We start from the raw sequence: 22,958 nt of genomic DNA on the forward strand, positions 1-22,958 counted from the left end.
TTAAAACATCAGTCATTAAAAACTTCCCTAAACAGGGCTGCTTTCAGATGTCTTCTAAATGTCAGATAGTTGTTAATTTATTTGACATCTGATGGGAGGGCATTCCACAGGGCGGGCGCCACTACTGAGAAGGCCCCCTGACTGGTTCCCTGTAACTTGGCTTCTCGCAGTGAGGGAACCGCCAGAAGGCCCTCGGTGCTGGACCTCAGTAGGGCAGAACGATGGGGGTGGAGACGCTTCTTCAGGTATACTGGACTGAGGCCGTTTAGGGCCTTAAAGGTCAATACCAACACTTTAAATTGTGCTTGGAAATGTACTGGGAGCCAATGTAGGTCTTTCAAGACAGGTGTTATGTGGTCTCGGCGGCCATTCCCAGTCACCAGTCTGGCTGCCGCATTCTGGATTAGTTGTAGTTTCCAGATCACCTTCAAAGGTAGCCCCACGTAGAGCACATTGTAGTAGTCCAAGCGGGGGATAACTAGAGCATGCACCACTCTGGCGAGACAGTCTGCAGGCAGGTAGGGTCTCAGCCTGCATACCAAATGGTGCTGGTAGACAGCTGCCCTGGACACAGAATTAACCTGTGCCTCCATGGACAGCTGTGAGTCCAAAATGACTCCCAGGCTGCGCACCTGGTCCTTCAGGGGCACAGTTACCCCATTCAGGACCAGGGAGTCCCCCACACCTGCCTGTCCCCTGTCCCCCCCAAACAGTACTTCTGTCTTGTCAGGATTCAACCCCAATCCGTTAGCCGCTATCCATCCTCCAACTGCCTCCAGGCACTCACATAATGCAGAAATGTTGTTAGGCACATGTTCTAAATGAAGTGGTCAACTTACAGGACTTAATTTTTAGGTTAAAAGCACCTGTCATTTGTGTTAGATTATAGAAGAATTGCAATCGCTCCACATATTTTGAAAAATTAACTCACAAGAATATCACATTGTACACCCAGATATAGAGGCATTAAAAATCAGACACTATGTCTAAAAATTATGGCTTATAAAATAGTTAATAAAATGCATAAATACCACATGTTCAGATACTAAAGTACTAGTTTAGTTCCACTCACATGAAACATTATGCTAGTGTCAACAGCCTGACTCCTACGAATTTCAGCAGAAATAAAATACTCTTAACTGTTAACTGAAACAAAGTACCGTATTTTTCCATGTATAAGACTATATATTTTCTCTATTTTTTCAAGTTTAAAAATGGGGGTCGTCTTATACACAGATAGTGCATAGGGGGGGTTTCTTTACTTGGAGTCCCAAAAAATAGGGGTTGTGTTATACACAGGGGCATGTTATACATGGAAAAATATGGTAATTAAAAACATTAATTTCTAAGTTTCATTGGTAGGGATTCATAGAGCCACTTGGGGAAGGGTGAGGCCTTAGAATATATGCAAAATGCAAGAAAATATTGTATGTTTTGATCTGCTATACTTCAAAACAAAAATACTTGGAGGGAGAAAAGCATGGTTCTCATGTATTCAACTATTATTTTGTAATCTTTGTAATAAATGAAATAACTCAGTTGCATCACATCTATGCTTTACCATGCCCAAGCTCATCATCTGTAGGCAGGAGTGCTTTTCCTGGGATAGGTTTCCGGTCTTCAGATTCAGGTTCCACACCCAACAAAAGCCACTCTTCTGGAGTCCGGCAATCATACTCTTCATTATCAAAAATCTAAGCAAGCAAGAAGTGAGAAATTAATCCTTCACCAAAGTCAATAGCTGACTTGGAATCCTGACAGCTCTTTGCATATCCAAGTACTTCTGCACGTGCACCACAGCTCTGCTTGTTCTGACAGCAGCTTGTCCTGCTGCAAGAGTGTAAGGTCTGCCAAGCTTCTATAATGACTTGGGGAAGGGAGCATGAAGGCCATGGGGTGAGCAGCACTGGTATGTGTGTTCATAAATGCCTCTGGTTGCTCATTGGATCCTGCCTAATATCTTGTAGGAGGTTTCTGCTTCTTGTACATCTTGTTGGATCAAAACCCAAACATCAATCTCATATTTTCAAAACATATTGTTATAGAAATAGAGGGGATCCCCCGAAACACTAGGAACATATAAATACTAGGATTTTGATTGGGAAATGGATTTTAAAAGCTAACTGCAGAGCTGTGCCAGAGAGGGAATTCCTGGGCTGCCTTATGCAAACCACCCTGGCTGGTTGAGGGAAGGGCAGACCTGTTAGCATTAGAGTAAAGAGCATGGGTAGGCAACCTAAGGCCCATGGGTCACAAGCAGCCCACAGGGGTCGTTTAACCAGCCCACGAGTCACCCCTGAACCAAGCCGCCCACTTGGCAAGTCCCCACGTACTGCACTAAACTGGCGCAATGCGGGGATTCACTTCCGCTGATGCCGGAAATTGCAGACACTCATGATCTGGCCCACAGAGAGATCTCCGCTGGAGTAAACCAGTCCAGGTGAGGAAAACCTTGCTGACCCCTGGTAAAGAGCCATGGAGGGTCCTGCCCCAGGTGTAACCAGAGACTGGAGATTTGGAAGGTTGCTACGGTAACTGCTCTGGGGGAGGGCAAGGGGCTTCTGGGAAGAAGAAAGGGAGGAAACGGCTGAGATCCATCTTTGTGGGAGAGACTAAAAGTTACCTACAATGCTTTGGGCCATGCTGTAAGATTTGGACTCCCTCCATGCAGACTGAAGGTGCAAATAGCGAATAAACCCTATTTCTTAAATCACAACTGTCTCTGCCGTTTCTTCTATTCTCCAAAGGGACACTTGATCCTGTATGTATGCCTGCAACCCTGTGCGCTCTCTTGTTACTGCTTGGCAGAGATTGGGGCAGGCACCAGGCTTTTGTAACACTATTCAGCTTCTTTTAAGTACCATTAATGTTGCCACATCCACTCCCCACCTCCCACACCACCTCAGTGTCCTGGTTATTTTTAATCCAATGTTAAGACATAATGCACAGCAGCAATTTCCAAATGGTAATTAGATATCCATAGAGACGCACAGATTATTTAATGGAAAGTCATCATCAAATGCAATTGCTGGGTCAACTTTGTAAAAGGCTTGGGAATCCCTGAAGTAGATCACATGCACCACTGAATCCCGTATCTTACCTGTAATGGGAGATAGACAGGGAAAAGAGGATCGTTCTTCTGCTCAATAGTTGGCATATTGTCAGGGTCCTGGTGTCTTGGCATCAATTCATTGGAATCTATCCCTGCCATTTCTAAGAGCTGAGTGATATCCAGGCTGAGATATAATCGTCTCAACCTGGTTAAATAATAAGATTAAACAGTTCATATTTACAGGGAACCTAATTCAATTGTAGTTAATCTGTTTCAGGGACTGACTAATAAAGTAAATTGCGTAATACAGTGTAGTAAAGAGACATGCCAAAACTATATGCTTTGGGGCAGTCCAATACTCCAATGTTGTCAGAGATGGGTACCTGATTCAAAAGCTCCTCTATTATTCTGAAGACCATTCCAAATCAGCCTGTAGATTTTTGTCCATGGAGCCTCAGGCTGAGGTTCTGTGAGAAAAGCTCACGTATGTAGCCCAGTCGTATGATTTTGGCACTCCAAAGCCCACTGAAATCAGAGATGCGTATCTACCTCTCTGAAGGATTGCCATCTTACAACCTGAACCTATGCAGGGCTAGAGGAGCCTAAGCCCACCCATTTCAATAGTTTTAGTATAGGCTCGTGTAACTCTCTGTGATTTATATAGAAATCCAGAGCTGCACATCCAAATGCAAAGGTCCTTGCCTGTGTTGTACGCAAGCCCTTTGTAACCATTTCCTGGCACTAATTACCTCTCGATCGCTATCTTCCGAGGGCACTGTCCTGGAATCACCTCAAAGGGAACTTGTACTTTTGGCTTATATGACTGCAATGGAAAGTCCGTCTCTTTGATGATTTCTGTAGTTGGTCCAATTTGCTGGGCATTCAAAATAGACTCAATATTCTCAGGAGTTTCAAATGTTGTGACTGGTAAGAAACAAGATTAAGAAAACAAAAACATTTTAAAAAAAATATGTGGTTACTGTCCCAGTCCCAGACTTATCTGGGAGTCTGGCTGAAGTGACTATAGCAGCGAAGGCACTGCCTAAACCACTGAAAACAGCAGATTGGTAGAATCTGCCCAGAGAAAGCTGCATGCACATTGCAAAAACTGCTCCCACCCTGCAAAGGACAGAAATTGTGGTGATTTCCAATGCTTACGGGCCCAGCTCTGGGAAATTTCCCTCTCTTCCACCCAGATTAAAGAACAATAGTGTAAATCAGAGGTTGGCAAGGCTTACTGGGCATGGGCTGGATCACTCCTGCAGAGATCGTCCGTGGGCCGGGCCGGCACAGCATGACGCCGGAAATCACGTCTGCGCATGTCTGCGGTGCTGGAAATCGCTTTTGCGCATGCCCAGATGCCAGAAATCACACCTGCGCAGAAGCAATTTCCGGCGCCACGGACATGCACAGACACGATTTCCGAATGATATGAATCAGAACCATGCGGCGATTTCTGGACCATGCGCAGGCTGGATCCAGAACCCATTTGGGCCGGAACCGGCCCACGAGCCTTAGGTTGCTGACCTCTGGTATAAATCCATATGTGATGAGATCTTTCATATTTTCCACTTCCATTGAAGTAACGGGAATGGGTTTACAGTGGTGCCTCGCAAGACGAAAACAATCCGTTCCGCGAGTCTCTTCGTCTAGCGGTTTTTTCGTCTTGCGAAGAAACCCTATTAGCGGCTTAGCGGATTAGCACTATTAGCGGTTTAGCGGCTTAGCGGCTATTAAAGGCTTAGCGGCTTAGCGGCTTAGAAAAGGGGGGGTGAGGGGGAAAAAATCGCAAGACTCGCAAGACGTTTTCGTCTTGCGAAGCAAGCCCATAGGGAAATTCGTCTTGCGAAGTGCATCGAAAAACGGAAAACCCTTTCGTCTTGCGAGGCATTCGTCTTGCGGGGCACCACTGTATCTATTTTACTTATCTTCTGTTTAATGTTATTTATCTGTGCTTTGCATTTAGTCTAAGTTATTTTGTAACTCTTGCCAGTTTCATGGTGAAATCAGCAATTATGAAACCCAGGGACAAGTGAAGAGGGAACAGTTATCATCCAACCCATCTTGGAGAAGTGAAAATGTTTGTTATGCATATATGTATAATGCTAAACTTGCACTCCTGTGTCACACTATGCTCAAATCGTCACTCATTCATGAAGTATGTATCTCAGCAGGAGAGCATGCAGAGGTCCCAGGTTCAATCCCTGACATCTCTAGGTACGACTGGGAAGACTAGCACCTGGAGCCTTGGAGAGCTGCTGTTAGGCAGTATGAGCAATTCTCAATTAGATGGACTCCTGGTCTGACTCAGTATGAAACAGCTTCCTATGTTCCTAAGCTCACAGGGTGACCTTGGGTCAATCACTTTCTCTCAGCCTACCTCACAGGGTAGATGTACCTGTACCATGTCCCATATCCCCCAAACAAAAGACGTTCTCCCCTCCCTTTCATTTTCAAGCTCTTTGAACAAGCCCAGCTATTGGGTCTTCTCAATTTTCTGATCCCTTCAGCATGGCTCCCACCCACTTGACTGGGGCACGGCTGCTAGTCCACTTGTCTGTAAATCCACAGATATTTATTCTGCCCTGACTTCGCTTGACTGTTCTGTTCCTTTTGGCACCGTCAATGATCAATCATACTCTTCAAAGTTCACATTACCCCCCAGTTACAGGAGCTTAACTTTCTTCCAATTTCCTAGGGAGGAAAGTGATGATAACAGCCTTTTCAGTGTGCTTACCTTTTGGCGTGTGATCCTCATGCTCTGACTGTTTCAGTAAGTCCCTGTATACATTCGGACCTGCACTCACATCCTGAAATTTAATATAATAAAGATTACAAAGAGACAGTACAGAAACATGTATAGAATTCAATGAGCAAACAAGAATTGGTCATATACAGAGAGAAAAGAAAAAGCAAGCTATGATCTGGTGAGCTAGTTTTCATAATAGCAATCAGACTGCAAAGAATGAGATATGACATCTGATGGTACATCCAGTGGCTTGTGCAATTCCCTGAGATTCTCAACATTAATTAAAAGACAAACACATTCCCAGCCTCTACAGCTGAAGAGAAAATGTGTTAGTAGTTAACGGTTAAGAAGTATAATAAATCTGGAGAAGCCTCCAGTAATCATCGAGTGGAATTCCTTCCCTCATCTTAGTACCACTATAAGAGCTTTTGGGGGTAGGGGTGAGCGATCAACCGGTTGGACAGGCCTGATATAAACCAATCTCCACTCATTTTTCTACAAGTCTCAACCCCCTTTTCCTGTTCTCAAAGAGAAAGAAAGAAAGAAATTGAAACTCTTTACCTTTTGAAAAAGCCAATAAACTGAAGCATGAGGGGTACCATTAAGGGAAAGCCATTTCACTTCCTAAAAACACATGAGATACTATCGAAAACGACTTTTTCATGAAAATCACCCAACTCCTCAAAGCTCTAAAATGTACCAGTATTAAGAGGAGAAATAAATAAAAATAACATTCCTACCTTCCTATGACATGAAAAACATCTTTAGAGGAAAGAGAAGAGGTGGGGCAGAAAACAGAAATGGAACTTCAAAATATATTTTCTTAAAATACATTTATCTATCTCTCATTCTAACAGCAGTTTGTGTCATTTATATTTCAACTGTCTACAGACCAATGATAGACAGAGGTTCTATTCACTTACCCCCAAGAGATCTAAAGCTCCTGGTGTAAGGACATCTGAGTAAAATCCCCTTTCTTTTATCGGTGGGTACTTCTTACTGCCCGACGAGGTTTTGCTGGTTCCCGGAAGGCTCTCTGAACCCTGGCTACTGGGGTAAGGGGGATAGGGACTCCTTCCCAATGACTCTGTCAGTTCCTTCTTGACTTTATCCATCCTGCTCTTTGATCTCCTAGGGGTAGGAATTGTGAGGCTGTTCTTCACATCATAAAGAGGAAATAAATTATTAATAATAGCTCTGTATCCCAGAACTTCCAATTTTCAGGGCAACTTACTAATCAGATGAAGTAATGAAAAGGCTCATGTACATGCTACAAATCATGTTTAGTGCTTGAGTTGCATAATGAAGGGGACTGGGGTCTGTTGAAACATGGAAACCATGAACTCAACTCAGAACTGTCCACATCAGATCTCAGGTGGATGGGGCTAGTTAATCAGAGATGTGATAATACACTTATAGAGATTCTCCTCTCCAGACCTGAAAAAGATTTTGGGAAGGGAACCACAGGCACCGTAAACTTAAACTGTAATAATGCAGAATATGGATGTAATCTGCCTGAAAAAGGTTCCCCCAACCAGGACTAAAACTCTGGAGATTCACTCTGGCTCAAGCTCACTTTATAAATGCTAATCCAACTGAAAATCATCTCACACTTCAAAGCTTTATCCTTGGTATGACCTGTATACCCCATTCATCTATTAAAGAATCATCTAAGCCATTTGACTCCAACAGTGGTCAACCAGATTTCTCCTAACAATCATATTAATCTGTCAAAATGCATGGCCAACATGCATCCAATTTGGAGTGAGACATACTTAAGCCTGTTGAAATTAATTAGCTTAAGCCTGTTTCATAGAGCAATCCTCGTTTGGTTTGGAAAAGAGTGAAGCAGTGGTTTTACTGGCGCATCCCAAGCCCTGCTGCTGGCTCATGCTGGCTTGGGCAGGTAGGGGCGATTCTGTTGATGGTACAGTGGTACCTCTGGATGCGAACGGGATCCGTTCCGGAGCCCCGTTCGCATCCTGAAGCGAAACAACCCACGTCTGCGGGTCACGATTCGTCGCTTCTGCGTATGCATGTGATGTCATTTTGAGTGTCTGCACATGGGTGAGTGGCGAAACCCAGAAGTAACGCATTCCGTTACTTCCAGGTCGCCGCGGAGCGCAGCCCGAAAACACTCAACCTGAAGCAACTTTAACCCGAGGTATGACTGTATTGCTATGTCATCTCCAGACTGGCATAGCTGAGGTGGCTCAAGCGTGGGGGGGGGGGCCCTTGGGGAATTCATGAGGCCTTGGATCTAAGGGATCCAAAGCCATTGGCACCAGGTGCCTGATGTATTTCACTTTTGGCCTTTCTGCTTGCTACTGCCAATGGGAGACCTTTCCTCCCACTAGGGCCCAGCTGAAGCTCCAATGAAGAAAAATCTCCAGTCCCACCAGCAGCTGTTCTCCTCCCTTCTCTTTTAATGATCTGATATATTCTATAATTTTCTTAATTTGTGGTTGGTGGACTGTAAATAAGCTATATTTGTATTTGTCTCATTGTACCCACCCATCAACATCTTAGAGTTAGGATTGTGCTGTATGTTGGATCTAGGCTATTTAAGCTCTGACCATAAGCCAGTAATTGTATTGTTACAATATTAAATGAAAAAGAAATACTTTCCATAATAAAATGGATCCCACAACATAATGGAATCAAGTTATACCCAAATCTAACGAAAGTCAAAACAAATAGACCTTTACCAAAAAAAAACCTCTGGTTATCTTACCATTGCATAAACCATAAAGAACACTAGGATTCTTTAAAAAACAAAACTTCAGAATAGAATAAATGTAAAGTGTTTGGTTTCAGCTTCTTTACTAATTAAAATAAATTCAGAAAATGGCTGCAGGAGCCTTTTTGTTTAATTGTCTGGTTGTTCCTTTTTTCCTGGGTGATCTCCTCTCACAATTTCTATTCAGCTGTCAGGTTAAATGCAAGCACAAGCAATTATAATGAGCCTGGGTATCCAAGCTATATAAAGATACTTATGTAAATGAGGGTGTTAATTAAGGGCTGCCCTCAGCATTCTGGCAAGAGGCTACTGCAGTCTTTTGTTGTGCAAAATCTGGCCCCCAAAGCTATTCTTTATGTGCCCAACCTAACCTCTCACAGCAAGATCTTTCCTGATTGGCTGCGACTACCACACATGGATGGCCGCAACATAGTGGGACGGCACCAGCGAATAAGGTTTGGTGATCAGTGACTGAGCAGATGCTGTCTCTTAATTATGAAGGTGAAATGGCAATAAAAACCAAGACACGAGCAAAATCTACATACCTTTGAGGGGGTCAGCCTGCTCTGTTTTGTGCTGGCTCAGCAAGTTAGCACTTTCATGAAGTAACTGCCACAATATACTTTTTCCTCTAAAGGGCCTTCTTAAAAAGTGGCTTTCTTTTCTAAGTTGTAGCCATACTAGTTCTCCTCCATTTAGCAGAAAGAGAGCTGGCACAAGGCCTTCACCATTTGAAAAACAACAACAACAAACAGAATATTCTTGAAATGTCATGTCATGGTTAGGAGAAGAAAAATGAGCACTTCCTGGTCTTTGGCATATTGCTTGTTAAAAGGGTGCAGAAGCACTGCCCCGTTGCAAGGGTACAGCATCAGAACAACCACTACTGAAACTAGATAAATACAGAAATAAATAATAATAATAATTGGCCAGGACACAGAAGGAGAACTGTGCCTCTCTTCTCTAGTGATGCTTCAGTTGCAGGACTCCACACCACCCTGCCTTAACAACAATGAACTAAAACGGATAAGGAGATAATATTTTCCCTGCAGTGAGATATTTGGGCTTGAAATCTGGGAATATGTAATTTACTCAAAGGAACTATTGCGTAGGATGGGGGTGGGTTTCCCCATGACATATTTATAACAATTACGCATTAATGTATAACAATTATGCTTAAAAATGACAATTAATACTCAGGCCCTTGTTTTTCAATTTTTAAACTAATGTTTCCCAAACTTCTAACCGCTGAGGCTCCACTTATTTTCTGAATTAAAATGGGAGAAATACTTTGCCTCAGATATGAAAATATGTAGTTTTAGAACATTAAAATATTGACTACACACAGGAAGCTGCTTTACTAAGCCAGGCAGTTGGCCATTGAACTATGTAATGTTTAGAAGATATCTGAAACTTCCTGTATCAGGAGGTTTTTAATGTTTGGTATTTTACAATGCTTTATTTATTTATGTTGTAAGTCACCCAGAGTGGCTGAGGAAACCCAGCCAGATGGGCAAGATATAAATAAGAAAATGATTATGATGATCATCATCTAGCTGAATATTGTCTACATTGACTGGAAGGGGCGTTCCATGGTTTCAGAGGAGTCTTTCCTAGCCCCACTTACAGGGACTGAACCTGAGACATTGTGCACACCACAGCTAAGCATTTCCACCTGAGTTGCTATTCTGAGTGTGCCTCCAGTAGGAAACAACCATGGGCCACCACCTGAGGGTGGGTGACCCAGCTGCATCTCTGCATCAGGAGTAATCAGTTGATCCAGTCACACTTAGAGGTACACAGTATGGCAGCTACTGTTATACAGTAATCAGTTCAGTCTAATGCACACATTGCTGCAGTATTCAACTTCAAAATCTATAGTGTGTGTGTAGATAGATAGATAGATAGATAGATAGATAGATAGATAGATGATAGGTAGATACCATGGTGTCAGACATGATGTACAGACGCCCTGAAGCTACAGCCCTGCATGAGGTGTGAATTACTGCTTTTTGTCTCTGTGGGAAGTCATCTCTGTAGCCTAATGACAACACTGCCAATATCACCACAATTTGCTATTTCAGTACTGATCTAATCATATGTGAAAGAAATAGGGCAATCACACTTATGAATTTCTGCATATCCACTCCAGGCAAAATATGTGTGTTACAGAACCTGATTATCTAGAGGTCAATTTGGGGACCAACATATTCAGTCTTCTCAGCCTCATCTTTATGTATTGCGTCGGAACAACAATGTAGGCTAAAAGATATTTTGGTCCAAAGGACTGTGTTGGTTACTTGCCTATACAAAGAAAGAAAAGCAAAATAACAACAACTCTCAGGTTCTAATGCGTTTCTAAAGGTTCCTAAAACACCAAGTATTGGGTGATGCACAATTGGGAAGGGACTGAAGCTCAGTTGCAGATGGAAGCTCACAGGTTCAGTCCCTGACATCTCCAGTTAAAAAAGGTTCAGGGTTATGTGAAAGACCCTTCTCTGCCTGAGACCCTGGATAGCCACTGTCATTGCATTGTAGTAGACATCACTGTGCTAGATGAACACATAGTCTGAACTGGATTAAGACAGCTTTCTGTTATTCACTGCTCTAGAAAGCCCTCTTCCAATCAGCTCTGTGTGATTCGATCAATCACTCCAGAAATAGAGATGCAACTAGGTCTTCTCAGTACATACACATTCAATGTAAAAGGCACATGAATAATCATCCATTTGATGATCTTCAAGAGCTCTGCAAGCATTTGATGTGGAAATATTCTCTTTGTGAAATTCATAATGTTTGAAGCAGCCCTTAAAACAGTAGAGGACATCTACATAATAGTTTATTATTTGGGGATAAGGTGAGTCAGCCGTGGGACTAGGTCTCTGAACAATGGAGTACATGAGTAAGGAGGGGTTGCATTTGCTCCGCTCTGTGACTGAAGTAGACTCACCCCCACAACCCTCTCTTTATAGCCAACCCAGCAAGTGCATGTTTAGCTGAAATATACTCAGAGTCGCAAAGTGATTTCATGCTCTTTATTCAGCTCATAGTGGTGAGGAGGAATTAATGAAAGTCCCCTCAAAGTATCTGCTTTATATACATTATTTACACAATGGGCTGCACATGATTGGCTAATTCCGGAATTCTACTGTAAGCCAATCAGGTTGTGGATTCACTTCTATCTGGAGCATGATTGGGTGGTTCCTGCCAACCAATCATACTGCTGCATTGTTCCAGGACCAATCAGACTGCTGCATTCTGAATCCTATTGTTCTAGGACCAATCAGACCGCTGCAGTTTGGATCCTATTCAACTCAGTACATAAGATTAGCAAACAGACACACATCTGGTTTGGCCCTCACCTAGTGATGTCATAGAGCTTAAAGACTAAAAGCTTACTTAATTTGTATTTTATCTCTGGTTCTGCCATTTGTCAAGTCCCTGTGACTTTTTAAAGCAATCTGGAAAACCAGTTTTTTAAATAATCTCTTTTATGAGTTGATTTGACATCTCATTTATATATCTATGTCCACAGTATGGGACAGAAACACAAATGAGGCAACCAAAATACAGAGCCACAGCTAGCAGAATCACAGTCTTCTATCATATAATGAGGAATTGGGGCTTATAGTTAGAAAATAGTTCAACAGAACTGATTTGAAACCTCTCAGTGTAGGAGATGTACAATTGATAATGGTTCATGCTGAATTTGGGAATGTACAGATAAGAAATTACTTATTTTGAATAAGCTGAACATTTGATAAGAGACTTCAGGATGTTGACAGATGGTGTGATTTTTTCTTTTATAGACTATGCTTTGGTGGTTTTTCTGGAAAGATTTATTGATTTGCACTGCAAGCTTTGGAAAATGGGCTGCTGTCTAGGTGAAAAGGAACATCTAATATTTGCTTTTGTCTAACAGTAGTAGTTATAGTAATACAAATGTCAAAAAACAATCAAATTCAATTAACAAAAAACTTCATGGTTCAATATGTTGCATTAAGGGATGTGCATTCAAGCTCCAAAATGCTGGGAAATGGCAGCTTTTAAGGACACATTACCGTATTTTTCCATGTATAAGACGCCCCGTGTATAAGAAGGACTAATTAAATTAAAAAGGGAGATTGCGCAGAGTTGTTGAGCTTTTTTTGGGGGGGGGGAATGCCTAAGAACTTTCACCCACCTGGACAACAATTCCTATCGCACGACGCAACGCAGAAGCAACCTATCGTTTCACCGCTCACAGACAGCACACGCCAATCACACGCCCAATTGCTGTAGAAGTGGCCAACTGACAGTAGCCATTGCCACAGTCACCAATCACCTGCACTAACGCTGGTGCCAATATACTGCTCGCGGCAGCAAACAATCCCCCCTACCCGCTCTGCACTACCTGTGTCTAAGATGAGCCCAATTTTTAAATGTTATTTTCATATAATAAAAGTTCATCTTATACACAGAAAAGTATGGTATTTAGGCAATATGGATATTGTTATGTACTGAAGTTCTCACCCTGGGCCAGCAGGGGGATACTGTAGATAGTTATGCAAATAAGAGATCGAAAGTGACGTTGAGTGATTGGATAGTTTTAGAAAATTGTTACAGTTACGTTGTACTGGAGCTCTACATAAGCAGGCTGACTGAACCCTTCAGTTCAGTTCTGCTCTGGCCTGTGAATAAACAAGAGCTGTTTGAAGAATCGCTGTGTCGTCTGATATGTTCACCCACAACTTAACAGATATGGCATGGTAAGCTATGCTGTGGTTAATTCAAGCTTCACCACTGCTTGGGGTACAGTGGTGCCTCGCAAGACGAAATTAATCCGTTCCGCGAGTCTCTTCGTCTTGCGGTTTTTTCGTCTTGCGAAGCACGGCTATTAGCGGCTTAGCGGCTATTAACAGCTTAGCGGCTTAGCGGCTATTAACGGCTTAGCGGCTTTAAGAAAAAGGAAACAAACTCGCAAGAACTCACAAGACGCTTCGTCTTGCGAAGCAAGCCCATAGGGAAATTTGTCTTGCGGAACGACTCAAAAAACGGAAAACTCTTTCGTCTTGCGAGGCATTTGTCTTGTGAGGTACCACTGTATATACGCTGAGCAGGACAGAGCTGAAGTCCACTGACAGTCGTGAGGGACGGGGAGTGAGCAATTCACCTATGCATTATGGATTCAACTGAATCTCAACCGCTGTGCAGCTGGTACAGTCATCGACACTTCGCTGGAGTTCTGTGCAATCACCAAAATCTATCCACCAATTAAAATAAACTGCTGCTCGGTATGCTGATCAAAGGAATGCCCATCTGTCAGATGCACAGGAGGAAGTACTCATACTAAGTCTTGACTATTGTGAAATAGCACAGTCTTTCCAGAGTACAGGAAAAGAAAACCTGGCTTGAAAATAATTTACCAAAACACCTATTTATTTAACTCTTGACAATCTGCTCACTAAACCAACTATGTAGAATGAGGTTTTAAAAAAGAAAAACAAAACAGAGTGAGTATGCCCAAGGGTTGTATCTAAAGTAGTGATATGTCATGGTCTCATTAGAAGAATAAATTGCACTTGCGCAATGTGACTCCCCTCTCCTTCCTCCCATACACCCCTTGAATCTGTTCTAGAGGTTTCCCCAGTCCCCTAGAGCAGATCTGGGGAGGCTGTGGGGTATGAATGGGGGAAGTCCTTGATGTAGGGTTGCCACCAAAGCTGTTATTCAAGATCTGCTGAAACTTTTTTTGTTTTGCTGGAGCCAGTGCCAGTTAAGATGTGGCAACCCTGCTGCAATCATGATTTTTGGATGCTTGTGAAATCTGCTCCTTCCTCAAAGTCCTAAGCCAAAGTTCTCCTTACTCAAGGGAAACGTTGTTGGCTTCTTTATTGTGCTAAGCAATTCTCTTAATAGAAGAGATGGAAAATAAGAGTTCCTTTCTACTGGTCAACAAATATTAGTTCTTCTTCACATGTGTCATTCTATTGCTTATAAGAATTTCATGCAGTTGGGCTTCAAAACTGATAATGAATATATTGTTGTACACTGGCTTTTTAAAGAAATGGGTGGCTTCTAATTATAATATTTTATATGATTGGGCTGCATAATTTTATTTTACACCCAAATCATATATTTTTCCTCCATTGCCAAAGAAGAAGGTCAAAGAGTAATCTTTTCCTTACTTAAAGCAGGTTAGTAAATGCTTCCATATTTTATGAAATAAACTATGATCTTATTCAGGGGGAAATTGTTTTTAAAACATTTCACTGACACTAATATTTGCTACTACTGCTGATCATCATCCATACATTGCAGAAACAAAACATTCATCAAGATATACCACAAGTTCTTCAACGTCTCAAAAGCATATTTTCTGGATAAGTCTGCAACATTATTCAAGGCAAGGACTGTGTAATGGCACTGAGAAATGAGATCATGCTATAATAGAAATGCTGACACAATATAAATCATGTGTGCCATGATGACAATATCAATTCCTCAGTCAAAGCCACAATTACATATCCAAGACATTGAATAACCACTCATTTTTCTTACTCTCTGGATGAGCTTTTGATGCTGCAGCCTCAACTCTTTGATTCAACATTTCAGCCAAATGGGCTAGGAAAACCATTGCTTTTTAAAATAGGGTTCAAAATGACTCAATTGTTTTAACAGGCAAAGAAAAAAAATACTTTCAAAAAGCAATCCAAATAACAATAAAAGGCTGAAAGGAGAAACATCAGATTGGCTGACAGACAAATATCTGAGGGAGAATAATATTCTCTTTCTGCTTATGCATTCCTAGTGCCCCATTCATCAGGGAAATAAGCAAGCAGTGGTTGATTTAAAAAAAAAAAAAAAACCTCTGCGCCTACAACTCCAAATCCTGGTTCTAAATAACATAAACTATTGTGCTAAAGCTCCTGTGATATCACAGAAGATGGTATTTCCCTAAAAGCTAGCCTTAAATATGCTTGAAAGAATATGTGAAAATGGCATCTAGCTTCTCTTTGAGAACCAAAGAGCACAAAGATTTTCTCTAAATATAAGCCATGCATGGCTGAATGTACCAGGATTCAGTCTCAGAACATGTTTTAATGTCAGGGTTTAGTCTAAGGACACAGAAAGTAGCCACAATGTGGCTTAAAGATATGCCGAGTGAGTTTCTGTCAGTCCTGAGTAACTGCAACCAGTCCCCAAAACATTTGGAATTTGAGAAAATAGCTTCCAGATGGTACTGAACCCTGAAAACTCTTCTCTCAGATACTATGGACTATGAATTCATACACTATGGTAAAAGATAAAGCATAAATGTTCTGATATAAAAGCAGGTCCCTGAAGAACCAATACCAATAATTGCATAGAAGATCCCCCTGTCAACATTACCTTTTCAATGAATCATACTTGTCCATACAGATGTGCAGGGGATTAAGGAAGGGTCAATATAGGCAAAAATAACACTGAACTGTAAACATGAAAACCTGCTGTCAAATAGTCCTTCCACTTTTCATTCCTAGAGCAAAAACTAAAACAAAAAAATTGCCAGGAAAATTGTAGTTTATGCTCTAGGTATGAGAAACCTAATGAAGGAAGCATAAGAAACAAGCCAAATAAGAAAACAGAATCCCAACATCTTAACACACAAACAAAAATAGGATAAATATCACAGGAATGTTTTATCTTTTGTAGTATCTTTATATCTTCTATCTCCAATTAATGCCATTTTAAAGAATTTATGATAGCATTATGATGATAATATGGTCTAAAAACAATATTAGTACAAGAACAGTGCAACTTTCTCCTGTCCCTTTGGGAGTGCTGAAAAAGACACAAAAATACATGTACAGCACAAATCTATGCAAGTTTACTCAGAACTGTCCCACTGAGCTCAGTGTAGCTCACTCCCAGGAAAGTGGGCATGATTGCAGCCTCATTAAGTAGTTCTAGACGTATGATTGAATCTCCTATTAAATCAGTGAATATAAAACCATATTTGATTTTAGAGAACTTCATCTAAGTCCTAAACCAATATATTCTGTTCAAATTTTAAGTACTAACAGAAGACACTCTATATGAAGAAAAAGTTCATATTTAACTGTGTAATCTTTGCTCACAAACGGTTTTAAAGCTTCAAGTGAATTTAAAAAGTATTCCCCACATCCTAAGGTATGCTACTACAGTGCTTTGACAACTTCTCTGTTATTAAAGACTGACCATCATTGGTCCAGTTCCTCCAGCCACCAGAAGAGACTTCCCAAGTCACCCTGCCTAACCATCTGATCTGACTTAGGATGCACTTCGCCTAATAAACTCTTTCAGGTGCCACCCTTTCATGAAAATGAAACAATAACACAAAATCTTCAAGGAAAACGATGCCACAACTACCAGAGGAAGCTTAGTTCAATGTCCTATGACGTGGAGTTTCTGCCCGCTGTAATACATTAAAATACAGGATTCTGACATTTAATTCAAAGGGAGCTGGGACTGCTTCATTACAGTATTTCATAGAATGATAGAATTGTAGAGTTGGAAGGGACCACAAGGGTCATCTGGTCCAACACTGTGATGCAAGAATCTTTTGCCCAAAGATGGAAAACTGCATGATGACATTAAAGTAAAACCCAGCCATTTCACTGGCTAAGACAGGCCAAATCAAAGGCACACTGTATCCTTGCTGAAATACACCTAGGTGTTTTATTACAGTAGTGTGATGACTTCAGAAACTTCCCTGGGAGGATCTTTCAGAGGTCCAGGAATGCCCTTGCTGGCCAGGTCAGGTTAGGTAACTACAGCATCTTCTGACCAACACATTAGGTTGTAATGGCTCAGCAAATGGATCAGGACCTGTCCTGCTTTCCAGCTCTGGCTGGGTAAATCAGAGAAACATACAAAAGAGGCCTGCTGCATCAGGCCAATGGCCCATCCATTGCAGAACCCTGCTCTGCCAGAGGGCAACCTAGATGCCCACTGGAAGCCCTCAAGCAATGTTCCCCCTAGTGTAGCAATGCTTCCCCACAGCTTGAATAGGCATCAACTCCTATGGGCCAGGGGGTCTTCAGTCCACCCCAATAAAATATTTGAGGGGTGTGCGCACCACGTTGTGATTGATTATGCACAGGGCTGCCATACGTTCAGATCTTCAAAGGCAGAATTGACATCTGGGGGGAACTTTGGGGTCAACAATTGGGCTCAACAGCTGCAGTCTTCCTAACTTTTGGGGTGTCCTGGTTTTTACTTTTTGAAATATGGCAACCCTAATTATGCAAGGTGGGACGCGGGTGGCGCTGTGGGTTAAACCACAGAGCCTAGGACTTGCTGATCAGAAGGTCGGCGGTTCGAATCCCCATGATGGGGTGAGCTCCCATTGCTCAGTCCCTGCTCCTGCCAACCTAGCAGTTTAAAAGCACGTCAAAGTGGAAGTAGATAAATAGGTACCACTCTGGCGGGAAGGCAAACAGCGTTTTCATGCGCTGCTCTGGTTTGCCAGAAGTGGCTTGGTCATGCCGGCCACATGACCCGGAAGCTGTACGTCGGCTACCTCGGCCAATAAAGCGAGATGAGCGTGCAACCCTAGAGTCAGCTACGACTGGACCTAGTGGTCAGGGGTCCCTTTACCTTTAATTATGCAAGGTGGAGCTTACCTGCCCCCCCCATATTTTATTCAAGTTGGCACCCCTGCCAGCTTGTGATTCCAAGCAAAGGCCTCCAGAAGCACAGAGGCTGGGGGAAAGCAGGTGCTTCAGCAATGAAGAGCATGAGAAGAGCCGGCCAACTTGGGCCGACTCGCCAACTCAGGTGCCTGAGGGACACTTGCAAGCAGGACCCCAGAGCCAAAGCGCGCTCCCTTCTGTGCATTCCCACCCCTATCATCCCCGTCCGCTACCCATCCCATTTGGGACCCCTCCCCCAGGCCTCCCCCGGCTGCCCATTTCCCCCAGTCCCACCCAGTAAGCGTGCAGGTGTACGCACCAACCTGCCCGGCCTCCCCCTCCTCCTGCGCCGGGAAACCGCTTTGGTCTCCAAGCCACAGACGCCGGGGACGGTTGCTAAGGGGACCGAACCATTCCGGACCGCTGCGGGGAGACACGCAGCTGCCTCTTTACCCCAAGCAAGCAGCCTTCTTTGATACTCCCTAGATTTTCCTCCCCCCTTCCTCGTCTGACTTCTTCTCGGCATCTCACTTCGCTGTATTCCTCTCTTCCTCCCGCTATTCTCTCTCCGCGCCCCCCCCCCACAACCGAGAAATTGGTTGTGCCCGTAGTGAGCCAACACGCGTCGGCTGCTCAGAAAGAAGAGGGGGAAGAAGTTTCCTTTAGTCGGCCGGAAGGTCGCTTGGCTGCTCTGTAGTCTCGAGCCAGGAGCGGGGCGATGAGCAGTGAGAGACGTTACGCTTCGTCCGGTCAGGGAGGTGCACGCCTGTGTATATAAATAAGAATAAGCACAGCCAGAAGATGGTTAAATGAGCAAAGTGCGCTGAATTCTGGGGAAATAAGAGGAGTTATTTGTGTCCAAGATAACAGCGCGCAGAAGCCCAGGCAAAACCCAGCTGGAAGTCTCTTTGCTTGAAATAAGTGGATATGTTTCTAAGCAAGATGCCTTGTCTCCACGATGCTGCAAAGTTGTCTCCCATTTTTGTTATTGCTATTATGCTTATTATTAATTAAATTTGTAGATCTCAGGAGGGTTATAATGGATTTGGAGCATGTGAGAAGATGGATTAGGTCTTCTCTAGGACTTGCTGATCAGAAGGTCGGCGGTTCAAATCCCTGCGACAGGGTGAGCTGCCGTTGCTCGGTCCCTGCTCCTGCCAACCTAGCAGTTCGAAAGCACTTCAAAGTGCAAGTAGATAAATAGGTAAATTTCTCTGGCGGGAAAGTAAACGGCGTTTCTGTGCGCTGCTCTGGTTCGCCAGAAGTGGCTTAGTCATGCTGGCCACATGACCCAGAAGCTGTCTGTGGACAAATGCCGGCTCCCTCGGCCAAAAAAGTGAGATGAGTGCCGCAACCCCAGAGTAGGCCATGACTGGACCTAATGGTCAGGGGTCCCTTTACCTTTACGGTTATTGAACAGTGAGCACCCGGGCTGACCCGACCCAACAACCCCCCCACCCAACAAACCTCACTGCAGCCAACTAAAGATAACCAACCATGGCCCCCATCACTACCAAGAAATATGTTAGTATGTGTATCTATACATATATGTGTGTGTATGTGTGACTAGCATAAAATCCCACAAGCATATTAAATGTACCACCACAATCCCCTCTTCCCCTTCTCTCTCTCTCTCTCTCTCTCTCTCTCTCTCTCTCCCCCCCCCTTCTCCCACCTTACTCTGTATAATATCTCACATCAAATGTAAAAAACTTAATGACGGGGGGGGGGGGGGAGACAACACACATTTTTGTGTGAACCAAGATCTTTAATAAATTAAAAAAAACAAAAACTGAGCATCTGACACTCTGCCTGCACTGCCTGGGCTTGGTAAATGATTCTGAGACACCTTGAACTATTTGGCCCACGGTATTACAGAGGACGAGATGACTGGACAGTGTTCTTGAAGCTACCAACATGAGTTTGAAAAACATTTACCAGCACCAGTCATGGCAGAAGGTGCAATTGCAGCCTTTAGGCATTAGAGATTATTGGGTAATGGTTTGACTGTGATGGGACCCTGAGGTGATGATGACTCCCAACCTGGTGAAGGTATGTATTCTTGGCTTATGCAGGCAGAACTCTTGAGATGCCTTATAGATCAAAAGGGTTTTATTGTGCTCCAGATTTTTAAAAAGACAATATAGTATAAATGCAGCAGTGACTGCCAAGAATGGTTTGTGACAATCTGGGGAAACCCAGCCGGATGGGCAGGGTATACATTAATAATAATAATAATAATAATAATAATAATCTGTGTTGGTTGTCAGTGGCAAGTTTTTTGCCTTCAGGCAATACAGTGGTACCTTGGTTTGCATACATTTTGGATTACAAACATGTCAAACCCAGAAGTGCACGTCCCGGTTTGCAACCTTTTTTTTTTAATTACAACCCACTGGTTTTTTGGATTATGAACAAATTTTTTTTGGAGGCCCCATTGGCGAAAGCTCAGCTTGGGTTATAACCTGTTTTGGTTTACAAACAGACCTCCAGAACGGATTATGGTTGTAAACCAAGGTACCACTTTACTAACAGTAATGGTAATACCTTCCACCTTGCCCCAAGCCACAAAAGGCTTTAGGCACAATTCTATACATCCCTACTCTAAAGTAAACCCCACTGAATTTAATTGGACTTCTATGTGAGTGTCATGTACAGGATGACAGTGTTGTTATGACATTTGTTTGTTTAATTCCAATTTTGAATCGCTTCCTATAAAATATTTCTAAGCGCTTTCATGTCATCAATAAAATAAACATCTTCATGAGCTATGCTTTGAAGGTTGGACAAAGTGGATTGGGAATGTAGTATCCATATATAAAAATGGAAAATCCTATGGAATGTATAATTTGTGTCTGAGAAAACCAACATAGGATTGCTCTGCACATGTCCCTTTTGTTTTGCTTTTTAAAAATAATAACAATACTGTTTGCCTTTGTATACAACCCAAAATGTGTCTAAAGGTTCAGCTTCAGTATCAACTGATGCAAATTGGAAAATAATCATAATTAAGAAATAAAACAAATCTGAGTCCTTTGTGATTTTAACCTAGGCATGACAGTGTTTGTTAATGAATAGCTTCTGAATCCCACGGTCGGCCGCCAACTAGTATTAGTAAATACTGTAAATAGTTTTGATATGCTGATAAACAGGGGCCAGCAGCTTGGCCACGAGGGGGCAGTGGAGATTACCCAATGAACCACAGGCAATGACCATCTTCTTCTGGGGCCTCCCTCAGTGGCCATGAATCAGAAAGTGAAGTGCTTGTGTTAACGAAACTAGCAAAGAAGAAAATATCCAGCTTTCCTACAGTGAAAGGGAAGCTGCACCTGAGATCAGGAGTGCAAAAGCTTGGTGTAGGCAAGCATCCTTCCAAGGACTCAGGGTCACTGTTTAGCGCACACTAATGTTGTGATTAGCTCCCCAGTGTCAGATAAGTTTTACCTAGTGTCTGAAACTTTCCGAGTTGAACTGTTGACCTGAACGTTTCCTATGAATCCCGCAAGCATTTCTTTCTACTTAGCAAGAGCATAACGTATAAGAGAATGCGCAATGCCTTTACTTTCTGTAATTCTCTCAGTTTCAATGCAACCTGAAATAGATTCCCCTCCTGAAAGGTAGTAAAGGATGGTAAGATGAACCCCAGCTGAGTATATTCCCTGTGGAAAACCTAGGTGATTTATTCCAAGGCCCTTCAAAGGCTGAATTCACAGCAAGCCTTCTCTGTCTTTGTGGTTCATCTCATCTAATTTTTACTGTGTGTTTCAAGGCTTGAGACAAAATGCTTCAGTGAGTCAGAAGATTAAAGCATAGAAGTTTAACTAGCAGGGAGTTCAAGAAGCTACTGAGCCATGGCAGACCAGACAGTTTTGTGATTGACAGGCAAATAAGTGTCTGCGCGTTTGATTTGGTCTCCATACCCTTCAGCCTTTACAGAGATCTGAAACGTAATGTCCCACAAGACATGAGCCTCAGGTGGACACTGAAAAGATCCACAAGTACCAACAGGCTGTGGCTATTCATTATTTTTCTCCAAAAGGGACTGGGTTTCCCCCTTCATTACTAGCCATGTAATTCTACTAAATGAGAGTCTTAAAATAGTTTATTCTGAATGAATAGTCTGATAATGGCACCATTGTGGGACATGACCCAGGGGTAGGGGATCTCTGGCCATGGGCCAAATTAGGGCCAGCATGGCTCCCATTTTGACCCATGAGGTCATTTCCCCCAAAGCACGGCCACATTCCCCACACCTTACATTGTATGTGATGCCAGGTGTGAGAAAGGTAAGACACAGATAGTTCTCTGTAACTTCACCTCACAGTACAATTCTCCAAATGCTGCTGTCGTCTGAGATCAAGCAAGGAGCAACCCATAGGCAAGGCCTTTCTAGGCCCAATCCTTGAGTCCAAGGAGCCATAGGATATTAGGTAGGAAAGCAGGTTTGTAAGCAGAGAAGACTGTCCTTCCACCCCTGGAGCCCATTCCTCCTCCACTGTCAGGGCCAGTGCCAGATTTACGTATAAGTTAAACAAGCTATAGCTTAGGGCCCCATTCTCTTGGGGTTCCCCAAAAAAAATTAAAGGAAAAAAACCCTGGATGTACATTTCCAAAATATAAGAGAAGTTCAACAATTACTTTGATAAAGTACATATTTTGCTATGTGCAAATGGCTTTAGATACCTGTTAAGGTCATAAATTACCATATAGCATATATTCAACACAAAAAAACAGCAACAATTTGTTGTTGACAAAGGACAGCTGGACATAGAAAGGGCCCCA

The 22,958-nt window shown here is 42.8% G+C and overlaps 1 protein-coding gene across 3 annotated transcripts in view; it reads right to left on the minus strand.

Moving 5' to 3' along the window:
* The window catches only part of DNAH1 (dynein axonemal heavy chain 1), a 118,660-nt gene extending 99,926 nt beyond the window's left edge, over positions 1-18,734 (minus strand). For 2 of the 3 annotated variants that reach the window (XM_081900180.1, XM_081900182.1), the window contains exons 1-6: positions 18,500-18,734; positions 6,725-6,932; positions 5,790-5,862; positions 3,802-3,976; positions 3,101-3,257; positions 1,562-1,694 (exon numbers count right to left, since the gene is read on the minus strand). In XM_081900180.1, the coding sequence (XP_081756306.1) occupies positions 1,562-1,694; positions 3,101-3,257; positions 3,802-3,976; positions 5,790-5,862; positions 6,725-6,932; positions 18,500-18,702 (949 nt within the window). In that variant the 5' untranslated portion in view covers positions 18,703-18,734. Of the gene's footprint in view, positions 1-1,561; positions 1,695-3,100; positions 3,258-3,801; positions 3,977-5,789; positions 5,863-6,724; positions 6,933-18,495 lie in introns of all 3 variants that reach the window. The other variant, XM_081900181.1, reaches the window with a different exon arrangement.
* Between the last annotated feature and the right edge of the window lie 4,224 nt (positions 18,735-22,958).

This window comes from Podarcis melisellensis, assembly GCF_964234715.1.
Source record: "Podarcis melisellensis genome assembly, chromosome: 2".
NCBI classification, from domain to species: domain Eukaryota; kingdom Metazoa; phylum Chordata; class Lepidosauria; order Squamata; family Lacertidae; genus Podarcis; species Podarcis melisellensis.